This window comes from Arvicanthis niloticus, chromosome 5 (assembly GCF_011762505.2).
Source record: "Arvicanthis niloticus isolate mArvNil1 chromosome 5, mArvNil1.pat.X, whole genome shotgun sequence".
NCBI lineage: Eukaryota > Metazoa > Chordata > Mammalia > Rodentia > Muridae > Arvicanthis > Arvicanthis niloticus.
In genome coordinates, this window is record NC_047662.1 from 101,989,127 (window position 1) to 102,015,054 (window position 25,928).

Consider the following 25,928-nt stretch of genomic DNA (forward strand, 5'->3'; position numbering starts at 1 on the left):
GTATTTAATGACTATTCATTATCACCAACAAAAAATTATCAGGATGGAGCATGGAAAGTAAAATCTATCATCTGGCCTAAGGAAATCTCCACTGAAAAGAGTATCAACCCAGTATTCAAAAACTACTTAATGCTTAACATTGTTAGGAAAATGCAAATCAAAGCCACAGATACAGCTTCTCGCCCACAGAGACATACACAGTGAGACAGACAGTTAACATCACAGGCTGACAAGATGTACAGAGACAGAAGCACCTACAGTGCTTTGGAATACTGTCAGATGGTTCCGCTGTGGTAAGCTCAGCAACTCTACCTTTGTACACACACTGAAGAATGAAAACTGTGGGGAAAGCCTTCGATACTTTCCCCTAGTGCCTCCACCATTTGTCTCTTCAACTGGCCTTTTGGGATGAATGGCCAGAACTACTTCACTGGCTTCCAAAGTGAGGCCTCTGGCCTAGGATTCCACAATTACAAAATCTTAAATCAAAATTTCAACCATCACAAAGGCCATAGCAGGTTTCTTTTCAGAATTGGGGAAATAAAATATTCTAGAATTACATAGCATGAAGTTTACAAAATATGAATTTAAAACTCAGGATGAACAATGGTGGCCACATCTTCAACCCCAGGACTCAGGAGGCAGAGGCAGGCAGATCTTTGTGAATTTGGGGCCAGCCTGGTCTACATAGTGAGCTCCAGGACAGCCAGGACTACACAAAGAAATCCTGTCTCAAACAAACAAACAAAAAAACAAACAAAATCCACAAAAGTATATAGCTTGGAAGGGTGAATTAAGCTATTAAAACAAAGCATCTGAAGTTCAGAACAGACTGTAGAAGACAAAATACTTCCAAAATGGCATACTGATGCCTTGCCTAGTGAATCCCTGGAGAACAAACCTTTCTTTCCACAGTGTAGTTTTCCAGACTTCTGATATCCAGGAGGAAGTATGAGCTCACTACGCTCCTTTGCTTTTCTATCGCCTTAAGATCTAAGCACCTTGAGGACAGTGAGCGTGTCATTCTCCTCAGGCCGCAGAAGAGCACCTCCCAAAAGCAGGCAGTCGGTTATAAATAAATAAATAAATAAATAAATAAGCAAGCAAGCACACACTGAAGGAGCTAGCACTCAGCTTCTTGCTCCTTTAAGACGTAGTTTTGTGTACTTATATGTACCTGATCTCTACAGGAGCGGGTTGAGAAAGGAGGCCTGGCAAGCATGTAGGCACAGTCCTAACAGACTGACAGCTTTCTGTACAGTCAGAAACTTCCCTATAGAGATAACTCATGGGGACAGTCAAAGATAGGCAGTGATGCACAAACTATATTCAACAAACTCCTGACAGCTCGGAACACGGGCTAATGTGCTCTGCTAAACCCGCTGTCCCTATGCTTGATTTAATAATAATTATTGAGTTATAAACTTTTTGCATAATTTTAAAACCTTAAAATCAATCATTGTTGTAGAAATGATATGGAAAGCACTGCAGCAAAGCCAGTTAAAGGGGCTACTATGACAGCCTCGTGAGACTAAGGGAGGCTAGAATGAAGTGTAAGGTACAGCTGAAGACAAACACTGTCTAACATTGCTGACCGAGAAGACGACGAGGACGTCAGCAAAGGAAAGCGGTGAGTGAGCAACAGGGATAATTGGTATCTGCTGAGTACCAGGCACAGAAACCCAGAAAGAAATATAATTAAACATGTTAAACAAAACCCATGCATGTGCAAGACATAAATGGAGCTCTAGGTATCATCGTAAAGCAGGCAGCAACAGGAGCAACAAGATAAAATTATGAGATGTAGATAAAGCTTTATCCAGTCTTTAATGCACGGAATATTGACTAGAATTCACCACTTACCTGCATCTCTCTGACAACCTGTAAGCAGTCAGGCAAGGTGAAGCCAATAGGCAGACCCACTTTCGCTGGTGTTTTGAATTTGTCTCCTATCTTAAATGGGACATCATCAAGGTAACTGAAAGTCCCTATAATAAAAAAATAATAATAAAGCAGAAAATATCAGCAAATGATATGTATCTTGCTATAATCCTAGGCTTAGCTGACACACACTCATTTATACCACCCTAAGACCTGAGTCCCGCCGGGCGGTGGTGGCGCACGCCTTTGATCCCAGCACTTGGGAGGCAGAGGCAGGTGGGTGTCTAAATTCCAGGCCAGCCTGGTCTACAGAGTGGGTTCCAGGACAGTCAAGGCTATGTAGTGAGATCATATCTCAAAAGCAAAACAACAACATTTTACATGTGTGGCTGTTTAGCCTGCATGTTATTATAAGTGCACCACGTGTCTGCCTGGTCCCTACAGAGGCCATAAGAGAGCGTCTGACCACCTGGAACTTGAGTGCTGCCGTGTGGGTCCTTTGTAAGAGCAGCAGGTGTGCTCAACTGCTGAGCCATCTCGCCAACCTCTTTATCCACCCACCATCCCCAGGCTGGTCTTTTTTTTTTTTTTTTTTTTGGTTTTTCAAGACAGGGTTTCTCTGTATAGCCCTGGCTGTCCTGGAACTCACTCTGTAGACCAGGTTGGCTTCGAACTCAGAAATCCGCCTGCCTCTGCCTCCCAAGTGCTGGGATTAAAGGCGTGTGCCACCACCGCCCGGCAGCCCAGGCTGGTCTTGAGCTCTCTGTTAACTCAGGAAAGCCTTGAATTCCTAACCCTTCTCCCTTTCTGTAGCACTGAAATCACAGGATGCACCACCACACCCTGCTGTTTTCTTTTTTTCTTTTTTTTTTTTTTTGGGGGGGGTGTGGGGTGCAGTACTGAAACAGCTGTGCAACCCAAGATAGCCATAAATTCACAATCCTCCTATACACATTTTACTCGTTCTGGGGTTATAAGCATGCACCTCCATGCCCAACTATAAAAGTGTTTTTTAACAGAGCATTCATATAAGATAAATGCAAAATTTTCAGATTCTAGACAAAGTTACAGAAATACCAGGTGCCCCATCACCACCCAAAAGTAGTAGCATCTTGGCTGGCCAACAAAGAATGACATAAACTAGAATCACAATTACAGTGATAGCCACCTTCCCCACATCAAATTATAAGGCAGTTACAGCTCACAAGCAGAAACAAAATGCCTGTTTTACCACTCAGAAGTATTTAAGCCTTTTAATAGAACTTAAGGGTAAAGAACCTGTCTAGAAACTGGCTGGCTCGCCCTCAGAAGGGAGGTACCATAGAAGATGATAGTTAAAGTGGATAGATAAAGTTTTGATTATATAAGATAAACTCTTTAGATCTATGATATGTACAACACAGTACTTAAGCTAACAATATTATATTGTACAGTAAGATAGCTAAGAGGATAATCTTTTTTGTCATTTTTAAACAGGATCTTTGTTACATACAGACTGGCCTCTAACCTGAAATTCTCTTGCCTCTGTTCTGAGATTGGGATTGTAAGCATGCATCATGCCTGGCTCAGAACAAAGGTTAACTGCTTTCAGAAACACGCAAAAGCCAGTCAACATTTTGGTATGGAGGGAGAGGGGTTGGAGAGCCCCAACCCTTAGCAGAAGAGGTATGGACAGCTGGTTCCTCCTTAGCAGGTCGACTGCACTGCACTCCACAGCCAAGAGCACACGAGCAGCACAGACTGGACTCAGCTACTTTAAAGACATCAAGATGGGAGTTTGGGGTGAACATGGATCTAGGAGGAGTTATGGGAAAAAGCAGGGAATAAATATAATAAACATAAATTACATTAAATTCTCTAAGAATTAATAAAAATATTTGTGACACACACTTAGAGGCAAAGCCCTCAGTAACCATGACCTCCTCATCCATCAGGTCAACCACTTACTTAACAAAAATATTGAGAAATTATTTTTAGAAAAAATTTTAAGGACTAGGGAGGTGGCTCAGTGAGTAAAGCACTTCCTGTGCAGGCATGAGAACTTGTTTTAAATCTCTAGGACCCACTTAAAAGCCAGGCATAGTGGTACCCACTAAAAATAACGGTACTTGGGGGGCAGAGACAGGAGGATGCTGAGGTCTCGCTGGCAAGCAACTTGAGCTAAATCCATTATACTTAGTCTTAATGAGAAACCCTGTGTAAAAAAAAATTTTAAGTAGTAAGCAACAGAGGACATCTGATGTTGACCTCTGAACTACACATATATACACATACAGAGAGACTGACTGACGTAAAATGTTAGATTAGGGTCAGAGAAATGGCTCGGTGGGTCAAAGTGCTCACTATCACAATCCCCTGAACCCATGTGGTGGACTTCCATTCATGCCATGAGCATGCACACACATCATTGTTGTTGTTGTTGTTGTTAATTAATTAAATAATATGTAGTGGCACACAGCTTTAACCCAGCACTTAGGAAACTGGGGTAGGTAGATCTCTGTGAGTTCCAGGCCAGCCTGGTCTACACAGCAAACTCCAAGTTGGCCAAGGCTACATACTAAGACCTTACTTATCTCAACAACAACAATAATAACAACAATCCAAAGAAAAAAAGGAAACAAGTAACTAAAGTTACATGTGTACAAGTCGGATGTGCTCCTCTACAGTTACCGAGTGCTGGACAACACCCTCTCACTAGTATTCAGAGGACAGTGTCTCTGCAAACTGCAGAGTCTGAGTGATGTAACACCACAGGAACAAACACAGTATTATGCAACTTACATGTGTATGTGTGGCAACCTAAATTTTCAAAGATACTTCCTAAAGTTTGTAAGCAAGCTGAAGCTAGAGCAACTGCTGCATCGCTCTGACCCAGGTGAGTGACTCCAGCTCAGAAGAGCTTATCAGCCATGCTGACATGCGGTCTGTGGACCACTGCCACAATGATGCACAAGTTTTAAATCCATGTGTATATGTGTATGTCATATTTGTGAGGGTGTCAAAGGAGATGGAGGCAATGGATGCCCTGGAGATGGAACTATGGCAGTTGTAGCTGCTACTGCGAACCAAACTCAACTCCTCTGGATGACTAATACACGACCTCAGCTGCTGAGCCAGCTCTCCCAGCCCCCAATGCAGTTTTTAAAATGAAAAATCAGTTGTACAAAAATCTGAAGTGCTTGGATCCTTCAGGATAAGTGCCTACTAAAGGATAAAATAGTCTAATCGTAACTATTTTATTTAAAAATCTAAATTCTCTACAGGTAAAATAATAAAATTTAGTTCAGTGATGGGCATCATGGCACCTGCCTTTAATCCCAACACTCAGGAGCCAGAGGTAGGTACAAAGACACCAAGTCTCAAAAAGGAAAAAAAAAAAAAAAAAAAAAAAAAGTTTGGGGGTAATCTTGAATCTTTTGAGACAGGGTCTTGATAATGTAGCAAAGTCTAGCCTGGAGCTCACTGTGTCTCATGCCCAAGCCTCATCAGAAAGATGAAGACAAGACTGAGAGGAACTAAGCTACAGCTTAGTGGTACAGCACTTGTCTAGACAGATACAAAAGACCCTGGGGTCAGCAACTAAGCACTAGCAGCCCTTCCAAAGGATCCAAGTTCAATTTCAATTCCCAGCACCCACACAGCCATTCACAACTGTCTGTAACCCCCAAACCAAGGAATCTGACACCCTTACACAGACATACATGCAGGCAAAACACCAATGCACATGAAATAAATAAAACACTAAAAAAAAAAAAAAAAAAAAAAAAAAAAGACCCTGGGTTCAATACGCACAACACGCATGCACGCAGAAGGGAAGATGAGAGAGGAGGGAAAAGATTAAGCACTTGAACGGTCACTGACGCCTCTGTGATACTCTGAATGATTCACAGCAAACTGCTTTTGTGGGGATGGGGGGATGGGGGGAGGAAGGATGGGGGGGTGAGGGGAAGGGGGCACGTGACAGATGCAGGACCAAACAAACAGACATCATTAACTAACGACTTAGATGGGGAGAGAGCACGGACAGAAAGGAGCAGTGCTGAGGAACAGGAGGCAGGCCTGCCCGTGTGTGGCTCTAGGTACAAACCCAGAGACTCTGAAGACCACAGTTTAAGTAGGCATTTGAAGAAATAATGTCAAATTACTGAAGGCCCTGAGAAGCACAGGCTCCGTTTTGTATACCTCTTATTTTACTCTGGCTGCTCAGTATAAAGAAACAACATAATACTAAATTAACTCAAATTCTCTGATAAAATCATAACTTAAACCATAATATTTAACACCACTTACCATGAAAATCTGTACCCAACTTCTTAGAAGCCATTTAGAACCTGAAAAAGAAGGAAAGGTTTCTTAGGCTCTATGCCTTGAAACAGTATAAAGGAGACAAAAACAAACAAACAAAACCACAATACTAATGTTCCAGAACTCAGTCTTCACTTTTCACTCCCAAGGTCCTCGAAAAGAAGGCCCAATAAAGGAGAAGTTCATTATTTTTAAAAATAACATTTTATTACTGTGTTACATGCCCGTGTGCTGCCTACATGATGCTTGTTTGGAGGTCAGCTTTGGGGAGTCAATGTTCTCTTCCATCATGTGAATCCCAGGAGTCAAACCAAGGCTGTCCAGCTTGGCATCAAGCACCGTTACCTGACAAGCCATTTTGCCAGCTCAAAGAAATAAGGTTTCTAGAGGAAACATCAAGCTAGGTGGGGTGGCTCATACATATATTACTAGTAAATGGGAGACAGAGGCAGGAGGACCACAGAGAATTTGAGGCCAGCCTAGGCTACACAATGAGTTTCAGGCTAGCCTAAACAGAAGAGTCTCTACCTTGAAACCAAAAATTCCCTTCTAAAAGGAAATTTAAATATTTCTTAAACCTGCAGGTTTTGAGGAAATATTGGAGGAGTAATATATTGGCAGCCACCAATCAATGACTATGCTTGTCATAAAAGAAAACTATTACTAAGCTGATCTTCCTGATGTAAATGGCAAATGTGTAACACTGAGTAAGAAACTTGTTTTACTCTATTTAGTTAAGCCAGTATAGCTCTCTGACTGACTCATAACTGCCAAGACTGAAGAACCTCTGGAGTAGGGCTGCACACCTTACTACCTTTTACAGCATGTGACTAGAGCAAAGGAAAACATTTGTTTCCTAATTAAAATGCATGCTCACAGCAAGTGACACTGACTGCTACTATCAAGTTACACATAGTGATGTCATTACCTAGGCCAAATGTGCTGAGTGGGGAATGCCGGCAATCCCAGTATTTGGGATTCCCAGGACTTAGAAGACAGTCTGAATTACACGGTAAGATCAGATTGGGGGGGGGGGGGGGGCGGAACAGAGGGAAGAGAGAAGGGAAGAAAAGGAAAACAGAGAAGAAAAAGGACAAAAAAAAAAGAAAACCTTTATTAATCTAATTATGTTCGCTTATTTTTCATGATATCACTAGTCCTGAAACCCAGCCGGCAGGAAACTACTTCCCTCTAGCAGATACACAAGCGTCTCAGATGAGGTTATTTATTTACTTACTAACTTACTTATTTCTGAAGCAGTGGCTCTGTCTGGCTTGACTTCACTATGTAGATCAGGCTGGCCTCAAACTGAGAGATCCACCTGCCTCTGGCCCCCTCCCCAAGTGCTAGTATTAAAGGCATGCATCACCATGACCAGCCCAAAACTTATTATAATTTGAAAAAAAATGTTTTTTTGAAATATAGTCTTGTGTAGACCAAGCTGGCAAAAACTAACTATATATCTGAGGATGATCCTGACTCCTGATCCCAATTCAGTGCTAGGATGACAGACCTGTGACCATGCCAAGTTTGCAAGGTGAGCCATGCCTGACAAGCACGCTTCCAACTAAGGTACATTCCCAGCTCTTAAAGAACTATTTTACAAACTGCCTACCATGAAGGCAGAACTCACTAAAGGATAAATTAAAGTTAACTTGCAAAAAAGTCATCTTTGAGCACTCTACCTAACCACTAACCTGGTATACCTCTACACACAAACTATAAATTATAGTTGAATGTGACAGTATTAGAATCTCGATTAGAATCTTAAATCAGAAGATTTTATTAGTTAAAACTGTGTCTATGAAGACTAAGTGTATCAGGCCTGAATGTTATTAGTCTTTTTGAGTCTACTAATTAGCCAGACACTATTTTCATAGTCTATCACTGTTCACAAGCTGTGTTTAAAAACCAGACCTCACTGTTAAAGGCTGTGCACACTCAGCACATCTAGCTGAAGACAGAAAGCCAATCAGAAAGATGCACAAAGCAGCCAGCACACTGACTCCTGCTGTGCAGTCAGTGCCAGCGAGCTCTGTATGTGTGTTACTTTCTTCTTCCAGTTCAACCAGAACACTGCTTATTCACATCTTCCTACCTCTGTTCTATGAAGAACTGAAATAGAAAATTTAAATCATTAATTTGCAGAAGAAGATATGATGAGCTCTGACATTTTCTAAAAGAGACCAATGTGCTTTGGAAACAAAGACAGGACACTCTTACATTGCTGGGTGTAAGGATTATAGCCAGGCTTCAGGCTTATTCTTTTCTCTATATTTTCTAGATTTTCCACATTGAGTGTGTATTACCACATGTATCAATCATTTAACTCTGGTAGAAAAGCTAAAAGGAAAACACAGTGATGTGTAAGTAATCAAAATCTTTCACCTCAGAACAAGAAAAATGAATGAAAAAGAACCAGTGACTTCTGGTACAGAAAGAATACACAGCACTCAGGAACAAGACAGAGACAACTTAGAGGTGTAACCATTATTTATTCACTAAATGGTACAACCCATGAAGAGCTTAGGTATGAACTGCCCCAGTACAGAACATGACCACTCAAACCTCCGCAGACAGGAACTATGAAGCTATTCGTAGGAATATACCTCTTCCTGTGCTGGCAGCATGCTAAGCAAGCACTAGAAAATTGAAATCCATCTCCAGCCTTTCTCGTTGGGGTGGTTTTGTTTGGTTTTGAGGTCAGGTCTCTATGAGCCAGTCTAGTCTTATGAGCTCCAAGACAGCTTCAAACGCTCATCCTCCTGCCTCTGAATCTACAGAAATTAGAGATGAATACCACCATACCCTGTCAGAATACTGTTTGCTTGTATTTTAAACTCTGTGTGTCACATGTGTACAGAAGCACACGGAGATCAGAAAAGTGCATCGGATCCCATAAGCTTGAATTACTGGGGATCTGAGACCCACTTGATGTGGATGCTGGGAACTGAACTTGGGTCCTCTGGAAGAGCAACGAATGTTCTAAATGAGTCATCTCTCCAGCCACCAGACACCACTGTAGAAAGCCTGAGTGAACACAACTCAACAAACTTCCCTGAACAGGAGACTCTCAGGACTCAGCATCTATATGTAAGGCCCGGATCTGAGTTTCTCAGGAGGTAGAAGCAACAGGACTGAGTTCAGGGACTTTCTTGTCAACAAGACTAAAAACGTAGCAGAGTCAATACATCAGAAATAAAAGTGCTTCTACATAAATGTTTCCTTTCCTTTTTTTTCCTTCCAGTCAGGAGGATGAGGTGCTAGAATCTAACCCAGGGCTTTCTTACACAAGCTAGACAAGCACTCTACCCTAGACCTACACCTAAAACGGTAAGCAGTCTCTTAAACCCCAGGGTCAGAGTTGGGAGATGGCACCGTGAGTAAGTGCTACGGAATCATGAGGACCTCAAAGGCTCACACACACAATTTGGTCACACACAGGCAAAACACTCACATTCATTTTTTTGTTGGTGTTCTGTTTTTGTTTTTTGTTTTTTGTTTTTTTTTTCCAAGACAAGGTTTCTCTGTGCCCCATGTCTATCCTGGATCTAGCTCTGCAGACCAGGCTGGCCTCTAACTAACAGAGATTCACCTGCCTCTGCTTCCTGAGTGCTGTGATTAAAGGCCTGTTCAGCCACCACACCCACTGCCACCACCACCAGACACACACACTCACTCACACACACACTCTCTCACACACTCACACACACACACACACACACACCATTTGGAGCATTTCTTAAGACTCAGTGAACTAGCCAGGCTACAAATATTTTTAAAAAAGAAAACAGAAGGGTGCTGAGCAGAACATGGTGGTGCACACTTTTAATCCCAGCACTCAGGAGGCAGGGGCAGGACAAGCAGGGACCTCTGATTTTGAGGCCAACCTGGTTTACAGATTTTTGAGTTCCAAGAAAGCCAGGGCTACACAGAGAGATCTTATCTCAAACAACAAAAACAAACAAAACAGACTCAGTGAGTAGAGCTGCAGGGCTCTTTCAGAGCACCTGCAACCTCACACCCCTGAAACTGAAGCAGGAGAATTCAAGTCCAGTCTGATGGACACAGGACCATTCATTCTGTCTCAAACACAGAACAAAGGCAGAAACAGAACCAGCCAGCCAACAAGCTGACTGTGCTGTTCTTAAACACAGACATTTTCAGATACAAATGCATCAAGACATGCACCACTATGCCTGGCTTAAGCCTATCTAAAAAAGAAAAATAAGATGCAGACTAAACCAATTAATAAACAAAAGAAAAGAACTCTAAAGACATAACCCCCACCCCTTTAATAAGCAATGAAAAATGACACTTTAGGTACATTTAGAAATCTGGGTAAAATAAATTAATCTAGAAAATGTTGTATCAAAGCTGAGCTCAAACTCAAAATAGAAAAGAAGGTAGGTTTCTATTTTCTTTTTAACAAAGTATGTGAAATGTTTTTTTAAAGGTAACATTCAACAGTATGTCTCCGGGCTGAGGAGACTGCTATCACACTAGAAGTTATTAATCTAACCAAAAGGACCCTAATGCCAAACATAACTTTACTGTTCTAGCAGTTTTCAAACTCGGTTAATTACAGCTGAGCATGAAGGCACTCACCTTTAATTCCAGCAGACAAGGAGGTCTCTGTGAGTTAAAGGCCAGCTAGAACCACACAGTAAGCCCAGGCAGAAACAAACAAACAAGTAAGTAAAATTAAAAAATCAAAGTCTGAATACTACCATATAATGCCGGGTCTCCTTGATTAATTTTTAATTAATTTATTTTATGTATATGAGTACACTGTAGCTGTCTTCAGACACACTAGAAGAGTGCATCGGATCCCATTACAGATGGTTGTGAGCCTCCACGTGGTTGCTGGGAATTGAACTCAGGACCTCTGGAAGAGCAGTCAGTGCTCTTAACCAGTGAGACATCTCTCCAGCCCTTGATTAATTTTTAATAGAACTTAAATACAAGAACCCCATATGTGACTAGCTGGAAAGTTGTCATGCCACTTTCCTCTTACAGACATTTTTTTCAAAATAATGACTCATTTAGAGTCAAAAAGCTACTGTGAAATACGGAAAACAAGATCAACAAAAGCCAGAGCTTAAGGGGAGGTTTATCTTGTCTTTCTGGTAATTTGGTTTGATTTAGTTTGGCTTTTACAGCACAGGAATCACACCGCCTTTCACGTTGGGCAAGCACCGCCATCCAGCAGCAGTGCCAGCCCACGGCTAAATGCACTTCTGTCTCCTAACTCCAACCATGGGATTACTTTCCCAATCAGCCAAGCCATTCTAACTAGTTCTGACTCATCCAATGACACTTTGCCACACCATTCCAATCAAACTGATCAGAAGCCAGGCTAACAAGCAGCACAGGACACCCACTGCCCCTTTAGGTTTTGGGGTGTTTTTGTTTTTGTTTTTGTTTTGTTTTGGTTTTGTTTTTCTGGTTTTTCGAGACAGGGTTTCTCTGTGCAGTCCTGGCTGTCCTGGAACTCACTCTGTAGACCAGGCTGGCCTCGAACTCAGAGATCTGCCTGCCTCTGCCTCCCAAGTGCTGAGATTAAGCATGCGCCACCACTGCCCAGCTTAGGTATTGTCATACTCCAAAATACCTGACAGTTTTCCCAACTTTTCTTTTTCTTCGTAGCTCTGGGTGTCCTGAAACTGCACTCTGCCTCCCAAGTGCTGGGATTAAAGATGTGCCCCACCACTGCCTGATACTCCCCCAAATATTCTAATAGGGAAAAACAGGAAAAGGCTAAAAGAAGCAGAAACTGGTGGTAACATGCCTATAATCTCAAAATCTGCACAGCTGAAGCAGAGGATCACTGAAGGCCGAGTCAGCCAGAGCTGCACAGTTGAGAATGTTAACCTGGGCCTTCACTATCTCAAAAAACCAAGCAGGCAATACAAAGAAGAGGAGGAGGGGGAAGAGAGGAGGAGGAGGAGGAAGAGGAACAAAAGTGAGGGTTGAGGGGGACAAAATGGCTCAATTGGTAAAAGATGCCTGCCTCTAAGCTGAATTCAATCCCTGAATCAAACAAGTTTTCCTCTGATCTCCACACATTTGCAAGGATATATGTGGCCCCCCACCAAGAAAATACACAAAAACTTTAAAAAAAATTTAAAAATTAAAAAAGACTAAGAAGTCATAAATAAGGCAACATGACAATACAATCAATTTGTCCCAAACTGGACCTGAAACATAAAAAGAACATATAAAAAACTAAAAACCAAATAAAGTCCAACAGTCAGATGAGGGCAATGTGCTAGCATTGTACTGGCACTGACAAGCAGAATGGCACAGGTAGAGAATCCCTCATCGGAAATTTATGTTTGGGCTACAAGTGGTTCAGACTCCAACTTTTTTGGATTTGAGGATATCTGCATAGACTATATCACTTGATTACCCCTAATCCAAGAATCCAAAACCTCAAACATTTTGAGCACCAAATAGAGTGCATCCTGCAATCCCATCCAGTCACAAAGCCAAAGCTCAGACACACCGGACCAAGACAGCCAACAACCCCACCAAACTTTGAAACACTGCCAACAGCCCTACCCAGAGAGACTGTAGCCAAATGACCCCACCCAACCACAGGACACAACAGTCCAGTTCATATGATTGCAGAGCCCAGTCTGCAGCCAGCTCAGCTATGAAACATAGCCTGTAGCCCACTTTACCCAAAGAAGATTACAGAGCCCTGTTAACGGTCCTCCAGGATCACAAAATCCAACCAGTGGCATCTCCTGAACTTGAAGCTCAGCCAAGTGACACACCCAACCTCAGAGCCCAGCCAAAAGCTCTACTCAAAGAACACACATTTGGTTTTTACCAAATCCCAGGAGTAAGCTGTGCTAAGAAAACGATTCCCTCTATATTGAGGGCATTTGTGATGACTTACAGACTGTAATCCAACTAACCCAACAATGGGCAGCTGTGAATGGAAGTCCAAGGATCTAACTAGCCTCAGTCCCACGAGACTAGTTATTTCAGCTGGTCTTCTAGAGAAGTAGATTCCAACAAATGTGCTGGCGAGTGAGTGCATGCAGTAAGAGTGAGTCTTCCTTCTTCCAATGTCCTCAGGTAGGCCTCCAGCAGGTGTGGCCCAGATTAAAGGTGTGCACCACCAAGACCGGATCTGGGACTTGCTTTGTCCCAGGCTCACCTTGAACTAAGAGATCTCCTTGCCTCTGTCTCCTGGGATTAAAGGCATGTGCTACCTTGCCTGGGCCTAAGCTTTTCATGGCCAAGATACAGGTCAAACTTGTGTCTTCCAGCCTCAAGATCTGGATCACAAGTGTGTCCTCCAATTCTGGATATAGACAAGCTGACAAACTGGAATGGCCATTAATTAATTAAGTAAGTAAGTAAGTAAGTACACACACACACACACATACATACATATTCTTCTAAAAGAACTGTGTGACATTCCTAGAACCCCAGAACTAACTCTTGGTCAAAGAAGCAAATCAACTCTCAGAAGTTGTTGTCTAACTTCCACACGTACACCTGGCACATGCACCCTCATATGCACACACACATACATACATACCATACACAGCCGGGCGGTGGTGGCGCACGCCTTTAATCCCAGCACTTGGGAGGCAGAGGCAGGCGGATTTCTGAGTTTGAGGCCAGTCTGGTCTACAGAGTGTGTTCCAGGACAGCCAGGGCTACACAGAGAAACCCTGTCTCAAAAAATATGTGTGTGTGTGTGTGTGTGTGTGTGTGTGTGTCTGTGTGTGTGTGTATACATACCATGCACACGCCCACACACAATAATTAAAATAAATATTATGTGGGTGGTTTAACATCTCTTTTTCCCCAGGAAACTGGGTCTATTAAAGCTCTGGCTGTCTTTGCACCTGCCTCTGCCTCCCAAGTGCTGGGACTAAAGGCATTCGCTACTATGCCCGGTAGCGCACAAACAGCTTTATAGTTTATAGTTTATAAAGCTGCATGTATGTCTGTGCACCACTGCTATGCAGTTCCCTTTGGAGGCCAAAAGAGGATTTTGGATACCCTGGAACTGGAGTTACAGATAGTTGTAAGAGACCATATACTTATAAAGTTGTAGACATATACAGCTTAATAAACTCAAAATTAAGTCAAAATAAGTAAGAGACAGGCATGGTAGCACATGCCTTTAATACCAGTACTCAGGAGGCAGAGCAGGTTACTTATGATTTTGAAGGCAACCAGGTCTACACAATGAAACCCTGTCTTCAAAAGGGGACTGGTGGTGGCTCATGATATGAGCATTAGGTACACACATGGTACATAAATACATGCAGGCAAAAAACTCATACATATCAAATAAAAAATATGGAGCGATGGATTAGCAGGCAAGGAGTTCTTGATGCTTTTGCAAGAGGACTTGGGTTTGGTTCCCAGCACCCACATGGTCTCTCACAACTATCTGTAACTTCAGTTCCAGGGTATCCAAAATCCTCTTTTGGCCTCTAAAGGGAACTATGCAGAAGTGGTGCACAGACATACATGCAGTCAAAAATTTGTATACATATAATTAAAAAATAAAGCAAACCTTAAAAAAAAAAATTCTTTATGGGCCAAGCATAATGGTACATGCCTTTAGTTCCAGCACTCAGGAGGCAGAGGCTGGCAGACCTCTGTGACTTCAAGGCCAGCCTGGTCTACAGAGCAAGTTCTAGGCCAGCCAGAGCTACACAGAGAAACCCTGTCTCAAAAAAAAAAAAAAACCACAAACAAACAAACAAACAAAAACCCAAAACACCAGACACAGACACACACACACACACATTCATTCAGACAAAGAGAAGTGGGTGTGATGGTAGGTGGTAGGCACCTATAATCACTGCACTTAGAAGACAGAGGCAGGAGAGCTATTCAAAGCCAGCCTGGACTACATGCATATCAAGTAAGTAACAAGCCAGCCAGGATACACATAAAGAAGACCAGGTCTCAAAAGAAAAATTAGAGTTAGGGTAATTAAGATGCTGTTGCCCCACAAGACAGGCAAAGCTATCTAGAAGATGAATATGTCCCAACAGGAGTTAAAGTGGTCACAGAAGTAGTAACAAACAACAAGGAGTTAAAGTAGCCGAAAACTCAGATTAACATTCAGATTACCAGCTGTTTTGTTGCTGTTTACCCACCCCTTCTACTTTCTTTCTTTAGAATTTGCTTTTATTAGTTTTAATTACATGTATACAAGTCTATGTGTGCATGGTGGGCTCCCTGGAGCTAAAGGTATAGGCAGTTGTGAACTGCCCAATGTGGTGCTGAAAACTAAACTTGGATCCTCTGGAGGAACACTTGCTAAGCCTCCTGTACAGGCCCTGCCTTTTCTTTCTTTTGAGACAGTCTCACTGCACAACCCTGACTGGCCTGGGGCTTGCTATATAAATCTGAAGTAATTCTCCTGACTCTCTACCTCCATATGCTGCAGGCTTGTGTCATCTCATCCAATGTGCTGGTTAGTTTTTGTCACCTTACTATAAACTAGAGTCACTTGGGAGAAGGACCCCTCAATTGATGAGTTAGTTCCATAAGATAAATGGGCCTGTCGGCATGCCTGTGGAACATTTTCTTGCTTTAACTATTGATGTGGCAGAGCCTACAGAACAGTACCAGCCCTGGGCAGGGGTCCTGGGTTATATAAAAAGGCTGAACTAGGCATTAGGAGCAAGCCAGTACACAGCATTCGTCTGGAGTCTCTGCTGCAGCCCCTGCCCTGGCTCCATCAGTGACGCACTATGCCTTGGGAGTTATAAGACGGAATAAACTCTTCCCTCCCAAGATGCTTTTAGTCAGTTTTATCACAGCAACAGAAGAGTAACTGGAGCACCAGCCTTGGTCATTTTTTAGTTGTTTTTTATTGCTGTAATATGAGATATGGTGACATATATAAGATAGCTGAACATGGCAATGAACGCTCGTAGTCCCAGCTACCAGGAATGCTGAAAAGGAAGAAGTATTTCAGCCCATGGGATCAAGACCAGCACTTTTTTTAAAAAGGAAGGAAGGTGAAATTCAGCTCAAATGAATGCTGAAAAGTCCCAACAGCAGTCTAGCTTTTGTGAGGACTTCATTGTGATAGCAGCACATGATAGAGGGGCCTCACTTGGTAAGACAGGAAAGCAGCAGAATGAAGAGAGGCCAAATGTGCTTTTTTTAAAAATTATATGTAGATGACTGCATGTGAGAATTCGCAGAGAGAGAGATCACCTGCAGCTGCAGTTACACACACTTGTGAGACTCCTGATAGGAGTGCTGGGAACCACGCTGGAAGAGCCTCTACAGAAGGGCTCTCTCTATCCACAAGTCATCTCTCTAGCTCTTTTATGATCACAAACTCTTTCAGGATCTAACTGGCATCCATAGAAGTATTTCATTCCTACCAAGGGCAACACCTTCAATGTCCCAGGCATCCACTACGAAGCTCCATTTTTAGTTCTTGGTTTTGTTTCCCCACTTTCTTCCTCATTCCCCAGGAATGAGCTGGGACTTGTTTCTTTAGAAACAAATGAAGTCTGGCCTTAAATGAGCCATGTAACCACAGGTCACCTTCTCGTCCTCCTGCCTCCACTTCCCAAGTGCTGGAATTACAGGTATGTACCACATGTCCAGTTTATTCCATGCCGAGGACCAAACCCTGGGCTCTGTGTGTACTAAAGAAAAGCACTCTACCAACTGAGCTACATCTCAGACTCGAAAAGCTGGGATGAGGATGTAGCTCAGTTAGCAGAGTGCTCACCTAGAGTGCATGAAGCCAGCTGCATGGTCCTGGGTTCAATCCCTCTCACTACCAGACTCAGAAGCTCATGAATGTTCAAAAGAGATTTTCAAAGTTACAAGATTCCCAAGGCCCAAGGCCTCTCCCCAAGCTTATATAAGCAAGTACATCTACTAGGTAGAAGGGACTCTAGGTCCCTCCAAGTTGTGAAGAAAGGACCAGGGATGCAGCTTTCTGAGTTGTCACCCAAACTGGGATGGGCTACAGCTTTCAGGCATCCATGCTCCTCCTGTAAGTAACTAAAAAAAAAAACTTAGGCCCGATGATGGTGATATACACCTTTAATACCAGCACTCAGAAGGCAGAAGCAAGTGGTTCTGAGTCCGAGGCTAGCCTGGTCTACAGAGCAAGTTCCAAGGCAGTTAGGCTACACAGAGAACCCTGTATCAAAAAAACAAAACAAAAACAAACAAACAAACAAAAAAAACCCTCACCGACTCACTAAGTTAGGTGTGAGTCCCACACTTGGTTGTAATCATTTCTAGTTCATGTCTTTCCCCAAAACAATAACAAAACAATGATCTTAACCAAAACCAAGCATTCAACTCAATAGAAGAACAATTCCTAAATTCAAATTAACTAGGATGATTACTCTTCACAACACCCTGCAGAGAAGCACCTAGGGGTGTGTCAGTAGAAGCAGAGGATTGAGGAGAGAGGGAAAGACCTACCCTAATGTGAATGACACCATCCCATCCACAGGGGTCTGTGCTGAATAAAGAAAAAGGAGAAAACAGAGCTTGAGCCATAGCTGTCTCCCCGTAAGGTGTAAGCTGTTCACCTGTGGGTTCTCCACCATGAGAGAAACCCAAAGTAAATCCTTCTGGCTTAGTTTATGTCAGGTGTCTGTGACAGCGATGAGGAGGCAGCGATGAGTTTGTTTTCTATAATCCTAAATGCTAGGATTATAGAAAAACTCTGAGGACAGAGATGGGGCAATATGTGTGGGAGGGTGCCTGTGCCTGCTGAAGACCAGAAATCAACCTCCAGAACCATTCCTTAGAAGACATCCTCTTGTGTTTGGAGCCAAATTCTCTAACTGGGACTCTGGGTCCAGCAATTAGGCTGAACAACCAACACATCCTAAGTGTCTGCCAGTCTTCACCTTTCTAAGACTTTCGTACTTCTTATGATTGCAAGTGTGCACGACCACATCCAGAGTGCAAACCACCATGCCCAGCCTTTTCCCTGGGTAATGTATGCACAGCAAGTACTTGCCAAATGAGCAATCTCTTTGATGGAAAGATAGCTCAGCCAATAAGAGCCCTTGTCACTCTTGTAGAGTACCTGGGTTCAGTTCCCAGCACCCACATGATGGCTCACACACAACATTCTGTAATTCCATTTGCAGGGAACCCAAAGTTGCCTTCTTTTAGTAAAAGAAATAACAGTTTACACTGAATAATTCACTTTCAGTGCTACTACTCCCTCCCCCCAAAAAAAACCCTCACTGTCAACTCACATTAACATTTAAATGTACATGTCATTCATAAATTTATTGGTATCTCAGTCTTGTAAAATGTGTATAAGGCATAATTAGGCTGTTTTTAAAACTGTCTGGTTTTGACTAGGAGTGTAGCTCAATTTGCAGAGTGCTTACATAGCAAATATGGAAGACCTCAACTCCAAACCCATCCTCTCATAACAGGCATGGTAGGACACACCTGTAATCCCAGCACTCAGGAGGTGAAAGCAAGAGAATCAGAAATTCAAGGTTATTTTCTGCTATACAGAGAAAGTACCTAACCCTGAAATATATGCGATCCTGTATTAAAAACAAGCAGAAACTAGAGAGATGGTTCCTTGGTTAAGAGCACTGGCTGCTTTTCCAAAGTACCCATGTCAATTCTCAACTGTTTGTGTAACTCCAGTACCAGGGATTCTGACAGACATACATGCAAGCAAAATACCATACACATAAAATAATTTTTTAAATCTTAAAAAAAAAAATAGGACTAGATTAAATGACACACATTCAGTTCCCATTACCCAAATGGTGGATCAAAACTGTCTGTGACTCCAGTTCCCAGGAACACGACTCGTCTTCTGGGCCTCCACAGGCAACAGGCATACACATGGTGCACATAGTATTACACACAGGCATTCATACATACACTTAAAATAAAACAGTAAATAAAAAACAAAAGCAAAGAGGAAATGAATGGAGAGATGCCTCAGAAGTTTAGAGCACTTGCTGTTCTTCCAGAGGATCAGAATTCAGTTTTCAGCCCTATGTCAGTGGCTCACAACAGTCTATGATTCCTGCTTAGAATATCCACCTTAGTTACTTAGTAAAGATAAGTTACCAAGGCAAATTATATTTAAAGAGTTTATTTGGGGTTTACAATTTCAGAGCATTAGAGTCCATGGCCATTGTTGGCACAGAGCATAGCAGGCAGGCAGCAGGCAAGCACGTGGCAGTGAAAGAGTGGCAGAAAGCTTAATATTTTGATCAAAAAGCATGAGCTTAAAAAAGGTAACTAAAAATGACATGAGCTTTTGAAGCCTTAAAGCCTACCCCAAGTGACACACGTACTCCATTACGGCCACACCCCCTAATCCTTCCCAAACAGTTCCACTAGCTAGAGATCACCATGAAGTCAAATATGTGAGCCTAAGAAGGCTATTCTCATTTAAACCATGACAGGGTCTGATATCCCCTTCTTGCTTCTACAGGCACCAGCACACACAAAGCATACATACATAAGACATAGACACAGACACAGAAATAAAATCAGTGAAAAAAAAAAAAACAAAAACAAAACAAAACAACAACAACAACAACAACAACAACAAAAAAAAACCTCTCTGTTCTTTTGATGCCAAAATTCCTGAGAAGTTTGCCCTTCTTTTTTCTTTTGAAATAAGGATTCATGTAGCCCAGGTTGACCTCAAATGTCAACTTGCATACTACACTGATTGATATTGTCTTTACTGAAATGGCATGAGGATAGAATGCAGGTTAGTGGTTGGGTGCTTGCCTAGCATTTACTAGCCTTAAGTTAAGTCCAGTACCAACATTAAAAGAGATTGTTTAAAATAGTATGCCTGAAAGCAAAGAATTTCCTAAATTTAATTTTTTAAAATGGCTATAAAAGACTGAAAAGCTCTGTTCATTAAAGTGAACCTTTGCAGGATATGATGGTATACACTTGTCGTTCTAGCTCTTGGGACACTGACTAACAGTACTAAAAGTGACTACATGAAAAGCACACTTGCTGGGCGGTGGTAGCACACGCCTTTAATCCCAGCACTTGGGAGGCAGAGGCAGGCGGATTTCTGAGTTCGAGGCCAGCCTGGTCTACAGAGTGAGTTCCAGGACAGCCAGGGCTACAAAGAGAAACCCTGTCTCAAAAAACCAAAAAAAAAAAAAAAAAAAAAAAGTACACTGACTAAAGTTCAGCCAAAGCTATGTAACCAGACCCTGTCTCAAAACCAACAAGGCCAGCAAGATGGCTCAGCAGTTGCCACCAAGTATGATGACCAGTGTTCAAATCCCAGGATCCATGGTGGAAGAAAACTGGCTCCCATGAGTTGTCCTCTGACCTCCAAATGTGTGCTGTCATGATTTTTTAAAGAAATCAACAACCCAGCCTGGCGGTGGTGGTGCACGCCTTTAGTCCCAGTGCTTGGGAGGCAGAGGCAGGCGGATTTCTGAGTTCAAGGACAGCCTGGTCTACAGGGTGAGCTCCAGGACAGCCAGGGCTACACAGAGAAACCCTGTCCAAAAAAAAGAAAAAAAAAAAAAAAAAGAAATCAACAACCCACCAAAACCCATAAAAAGATTTAAAAAATAAAAAGTCATAAAATCCAAAAGGATATTCATAAACTATAAATTAAAAAATAATTTAAGCTGAATGTGGTGATTTACACCTGTGATCCCAACACCTGGGAAGTGGAGGCAAAAGGATCAGGAGCTAAAGGCCAGCCTGGGCTACCTCAAGACCCTGTATCAAAAAATAACCAAAATAAAGAAATCTTACTTAACTAAGAAGAGAAACAATCCAAAATAATGACAACAAAGAAAAATACAAACTTACCAGAAACACGACTGTCAACAAATACATGAAAACAGCTCAACTCTAGGAATGTCAAGTTAAAAATTATACAACAGATAGCATTTTTAACTCCCCAGATTAAAAAAAAAAAATTAAAAGTCTCACAATATCAAGTTCTGAAGAGGAAAACGAAGCAACCAAAGCACACATGGGTAGCCTCTTGACTCAGCATCACAAGATTTTACCATGAGCCAGTGCAGTGACTCAAACACTGGAAGTGTTTAGTAAGCATGAAGTAACTGATAATGAGTAAAGCATGGTGGCCAAACCTGTAATCCCAGAGCAGAGGCAGAGGGCAGCTGAAAGTCTCAATACAGCCTGGTCTACATAGGCAGCTCCAAGCCAGCTGGGGTTACACAGAAACTGATTATAACCAATATAGTTCCAAGGATACATGTAAATTATTCCCAAATAATAATTCAGGTCCTTAGGTACAATTTTTTTTAAGACTTATTTATTATATGTGAGTCCACTGTCACTGTCTTCAGACACACCAGAAGAGGGCATCAGATCACATTACAGATGATTGTGAGCCACCATGTGATTGCTAGGAATTGAACTGAAGACCTCTGGAAGAGCAGTCAGTGCTCTGAACCACTGAGACAGCTCTCCAGCCCCCTTAGGTACAATTTAACAAAACAATACAAGCAAGAAAACTTTCCTTCCTTATCCAGTGTATCCTGATTTGGTTTGAGGTGTGGTACAAAATATTCAGGCATTAATTTCCTCCTAGCATACTGATGATATCATAAGTGGCTAAAATTCTAAACAACTACTTTCATTCACTACTCAATGTAAACAGACAGTTTTTACATGCATGCTTTTATAACTAGTGCTTAAACTTTACAAAAAGTGAAATATGCTTATGACTACCTATGGGGTGAATGGGTTCACACACAGAATGAGCAGTCACACTGAACAGATCTGAACTCAAGTTCAGATTCTCCATTTACAACTGTAATCTAGGAGGCTGGAGACATGGCTCAGCAGTTAAGCGCATTGGCTGCTCTTCTACAGGACCCAGATTCAATTCCCAGAATGCACATGGCAGCTCACAACTGTCTGTAACTCAAGTTCCAGTGGATCTTACTGTCACACCACAGACATATAGACATGCAGGACGCAGGACAACACCATGTACATAAAAATAAAACTTAAAAAAAAAAAAAAAAAAAAAAAAAAAAAACTGTAATCTGAGCCTAGTGTGATATCACATGCCACTAATCCCAGCACTTGGGAAGCAGAGGCAGACTAATCTCCGAATTCCAGGCCAGCCTAGTCTACAGAGTGAGTTCCAAGGCATAGGCCAGGGCTATACTGAGAAACCCTGGGGTTTTTTTTGGTTTTGTTTTTTTTTGTTGTTGTTGTTTTTTTAAAAAAGGTTCAAGGCCAGCCTTGAATACATAGTCAGACCTGGTCTCACAAACAAACAAAAGCCTTTATATGTTCTAAATAAGTATTTGGAGCCAGACAATGGTAGGCAAATCTCAAAGTTCAAGGTCTACAGACCAAGTTCCAGGGAAACCCAGGGCTACACAGAGAAACCCCTGCTTTAAAAAAAGCATTTAGTAGAGAAATAGAGAAACACATTTCTTAAAACTATCATGACCCTAGACTAATGTCAGTTGAAACACTAGTTGTTCTGAGACTGGACATATAGCTTGACAGTTTAAGGGACTGACTGCTTATCCAGAGAAGCTGGGTTCAACTCCCAGCACCCACATGGCAGCACATACCTAGCTGTTATGTCTGTATCGCCAATGCCAGGAGGTATGGCACCTTCACAGACATAGGCAGGCAATCCATCAATGTACATAAAATAAAAATAAATAAATCTTTTTCTGTTTTGTTTTTCGAAACAGTGTTTCTCTGTATAGTCCTGGCTGTCCTGGAACTCACTCTGTAGACCAGGCTGGCCTCGAACTCAGAAATCCACCTGCCTCTGCCTCCCAAGTGCTGGGATTAAAGGCGTGCGCCACCACTGCCCAGCAAATAACTCTTTAAAAACAAACAAACACTGGCTGCCTTTCCAGGGGACCCAGGCTCAATTCCTAGCACCTATTTGGGAGGCTGACAACTGTCTGTTCCAGAAGATCTGATGCCCTCTTCTGGCTTCTATAGGTACCAGGCATGAACATGATACACAGACCTATCTACAGGTAAAACATCCATAAATATAAATCAAAATACATCTTTAAAAAGGAAGACTATCAGACTCCAGCTCCAAGAGATTCAATACCTCTAGCTTCTACCGGCACTTAATTCATGTGCACATATACACCACACACACACACACACACACACACACACACACACACACCCCTACATGAATTAAAACCAAAAAGAAAAAAGGGGGAAAAAAAGCCTATCAGTGTTACTAATGGCTCAGCAGGTAAAGGCAAGATAGGGTCGCTCAATGAACCAGGAGCTTAAAGATTTGGCTGGACCAGTGAGCCCCAAATAGCCTCCTGTCTTCACCTCCCCAGTGCTGAAACTATAAGGGTACATACAACACTGTAATATCCAGCTTTTTAACATGGAGACCCAAACTCAAGCCCTCATGCCTGAGAGGCAAGCATTTCAGTGTGAGCCTTCTCCCCAGGCTCCACTTAAGCCAACCGTGCCAGACAGTAGTGTCACAAGCTTCCCTTTAACCTCAGCACTCAGGAGGCAGAGGCATCTTGGAATTTGAGTCTAGCCTAATCTACAGAGTTCCCAGGACAGCCAGTACAATACAGAGAAACTTAATACACAAACAATATAGTAGGGGGAAAAAAAAAACATCAGTGTCTGTGCTCACGAAAAATAATATATTTATTAATGCTGTAAATATTCAAAAGAACTTTCATCACCAATTAAACTTCAGGAGCCCTCATCTTTTTGGGGTGGTAGGGGAGGTCAAGTCTTACTATGTAGTCCAAGGTCTTCTCTTTACAGTTCTCCTGCTTCAGCCTCAGCAGGTCTGAGATAACAGGAAGGTGTCACCACTCCTGACAGATGTTAAATACCACAGTCAAAGGAGAAAAGAGAAACACAAGCCTGACAACCTGAGTCTGATCCCTGGGACCCACATGGTGGAGAAAAGAAGGAACTCCAACAGGTTGTTCTGACCTACACAGACAAGTCATTTAATTTTAAAAGTTACAAACAAGTGAAAGTTACTTCTGTCAAGAGTGCACTGATAACCACTGATGACACCTCTCTAACAAATCTTACTATGATGCTGCTACTGTTTTCTTAGAATCAAAATGAAAAATAAAACCAGCCAGGTATGGGAGTAAATAAATGCCTTTAGTCCTCAAAGTCTCAAGGCAGAGAAGAGGATCTGAGTTTGAAGCCAGTCTGGTTTACAGGGTTCTAGGTCAGCCAGGGTTAGATATTAAGATGCTGTCTCAAAAAAAAAAAAAGAAAGAAAGAGCCGGGCGATGGTGGCCCAAGCCTTTAATCCCAGCACTTGGGAGGCAGAGGCAGGCAGATTTCTGAGTTCGAGGCCAGCCTGGTCTACAGAGTGAATTCCAGGAAAGCCAGGGCTACACAGAGAAACCCTGTCTCGGAAAACAAAAGAAAGAAAGAAAGAAAGAAAGAAAGAAAGAAAGAAAGAAAGAAAGAAAGAAAGAAAGAAAGAAAGAAAGAAAGAGAGAGAAGGAAGGAAGGAAGAAAGGAGAAAGAAGAAAGAAAAAAAAGAGGAAAGAGGAAGGAAGGAAAGAAGGAAGGAAGGAAGGAAGGAAGGAAGGAAGGAAGGAAGGAAGGGAGGAAAAGGGTGTTGAAGAGACAGCTCAAAGGTTAAGAGCACTATCTCCTCTTCCAAGAACCCAAGTTCAAGTCCTAGCATCCACACAACAGCTTACAACAGGTTCTGGGACACCCTCTTCTATGCACAGACATGCAAGCAAGACACTCACACACATATAACTAAATTAACTAAAAAAATTAAATTAAAGGAAAAAAGGAAACAAAAACACACATAAAATGTCACAATGAAGTAGAGTTTTAAATACTAAGCAGAAAAGTTTAAAGTAAAACTTCAGGAAGTTTTTATATTCAGATATTTTAACTTTTATAAATTAATACTTTTTCACAATGAACAGGTTAGTTATCTACTAGGCAGTGACAAGGACATTTACTAGAGAAATACTAATTCCCCTGCTCCCACAATTACAACTCAGTAAATGAAAGGCACAGTAGACTTTCAATACATAACAGAATAGACTAGAGACAAAAACATAAAATTTCACTTAAAATATGTTAGGCAATTTTTTTTCTTACTTTTGTGTTCTTTGCATTAATGCAGAAACTTCCAGTTTAACTAAGCTTAGATATTAACTAGAAAGAGCAATTTTTATAAGCCGGTGGGGTAGGATAGCTAGGGCTACACAGAGAAACCTGTCTCCAAATTTGGGGGGGGTGGGGGGGAGAAGAGTGAACATAACTAAGTGACAAGAAAAAAAGCTTTTAGATTTATTTCATATATGTGTTTTGCTTGCGTGATGTACTCATATGCACGACAGCCCTGCCTTGTAGCAGAGCACATCAGAAGGCACTGGAGTTATGGATGACTGTGAGACACCATGTGGGTACTGAGAGTTGAACTTGGGTCCTCTGCAAGAATAAGTGCTCTGAATTGCTTAACCATCTCTCCTGCCCCTAGGAAGACCTGTTTATCAACGGAAACAAAATGCCTTGTTATAGCATCAAATTAAAAAAAAAACCAGGAAACACGCACCATATTTATTCAAATTCCCAAATACTAACACTTACAACTGAGAAAACAGACAAAGCATTTTATCTGTGAAAATCAGAACAGAATTTGGGTTTACAACACTCTATGATGTCTAAAAAGTATCAAAATCTTACTCCAGTTCAACACAAAATTGTTTTAAATAATTATATTTCTATATTTC

General features: G+C 41.9%; 1 protein-coding gene across 4 annotated transcripts in view; it reads right to left on the reverse strand.

The window, feature by feature from the left end:
* Positions 1 to 25,928, reverse strand: part of Ubap1 (ubiquitin associated protein 1) — a 41,766-nt gene that overhangs the window by 14,910 nt on the left and 928 nt on the right. For 3 of the 4 annotated variants that reach the window (XM_034502418.2, XM_034502419.2, XM_076935159.1), the window contains exons 2-3: positions 6,172 to 6,212; positions 1,864 to 1,988 (exon numbers count right to left, since the gene is read on the reverse strand). In XM_034502418.2, the coding sequence (XP_034358309.1) occupies positions 1,864 to 1,988; positions 6,172 to 6,205 (159 nt within the window). In that variant the 5' untranslated portion in view covers positions 6,206 to 6,212. Of the gene's footprint in view, positions 1 to 1,863; positions 1,989 to 6,171; positions 6,213 to 10,794; positions 10,840 to 25,928 lie in introns of all 4 variants that reach the window. The other variant, XM_076935160.1, reaches the window with a different exon arrangement.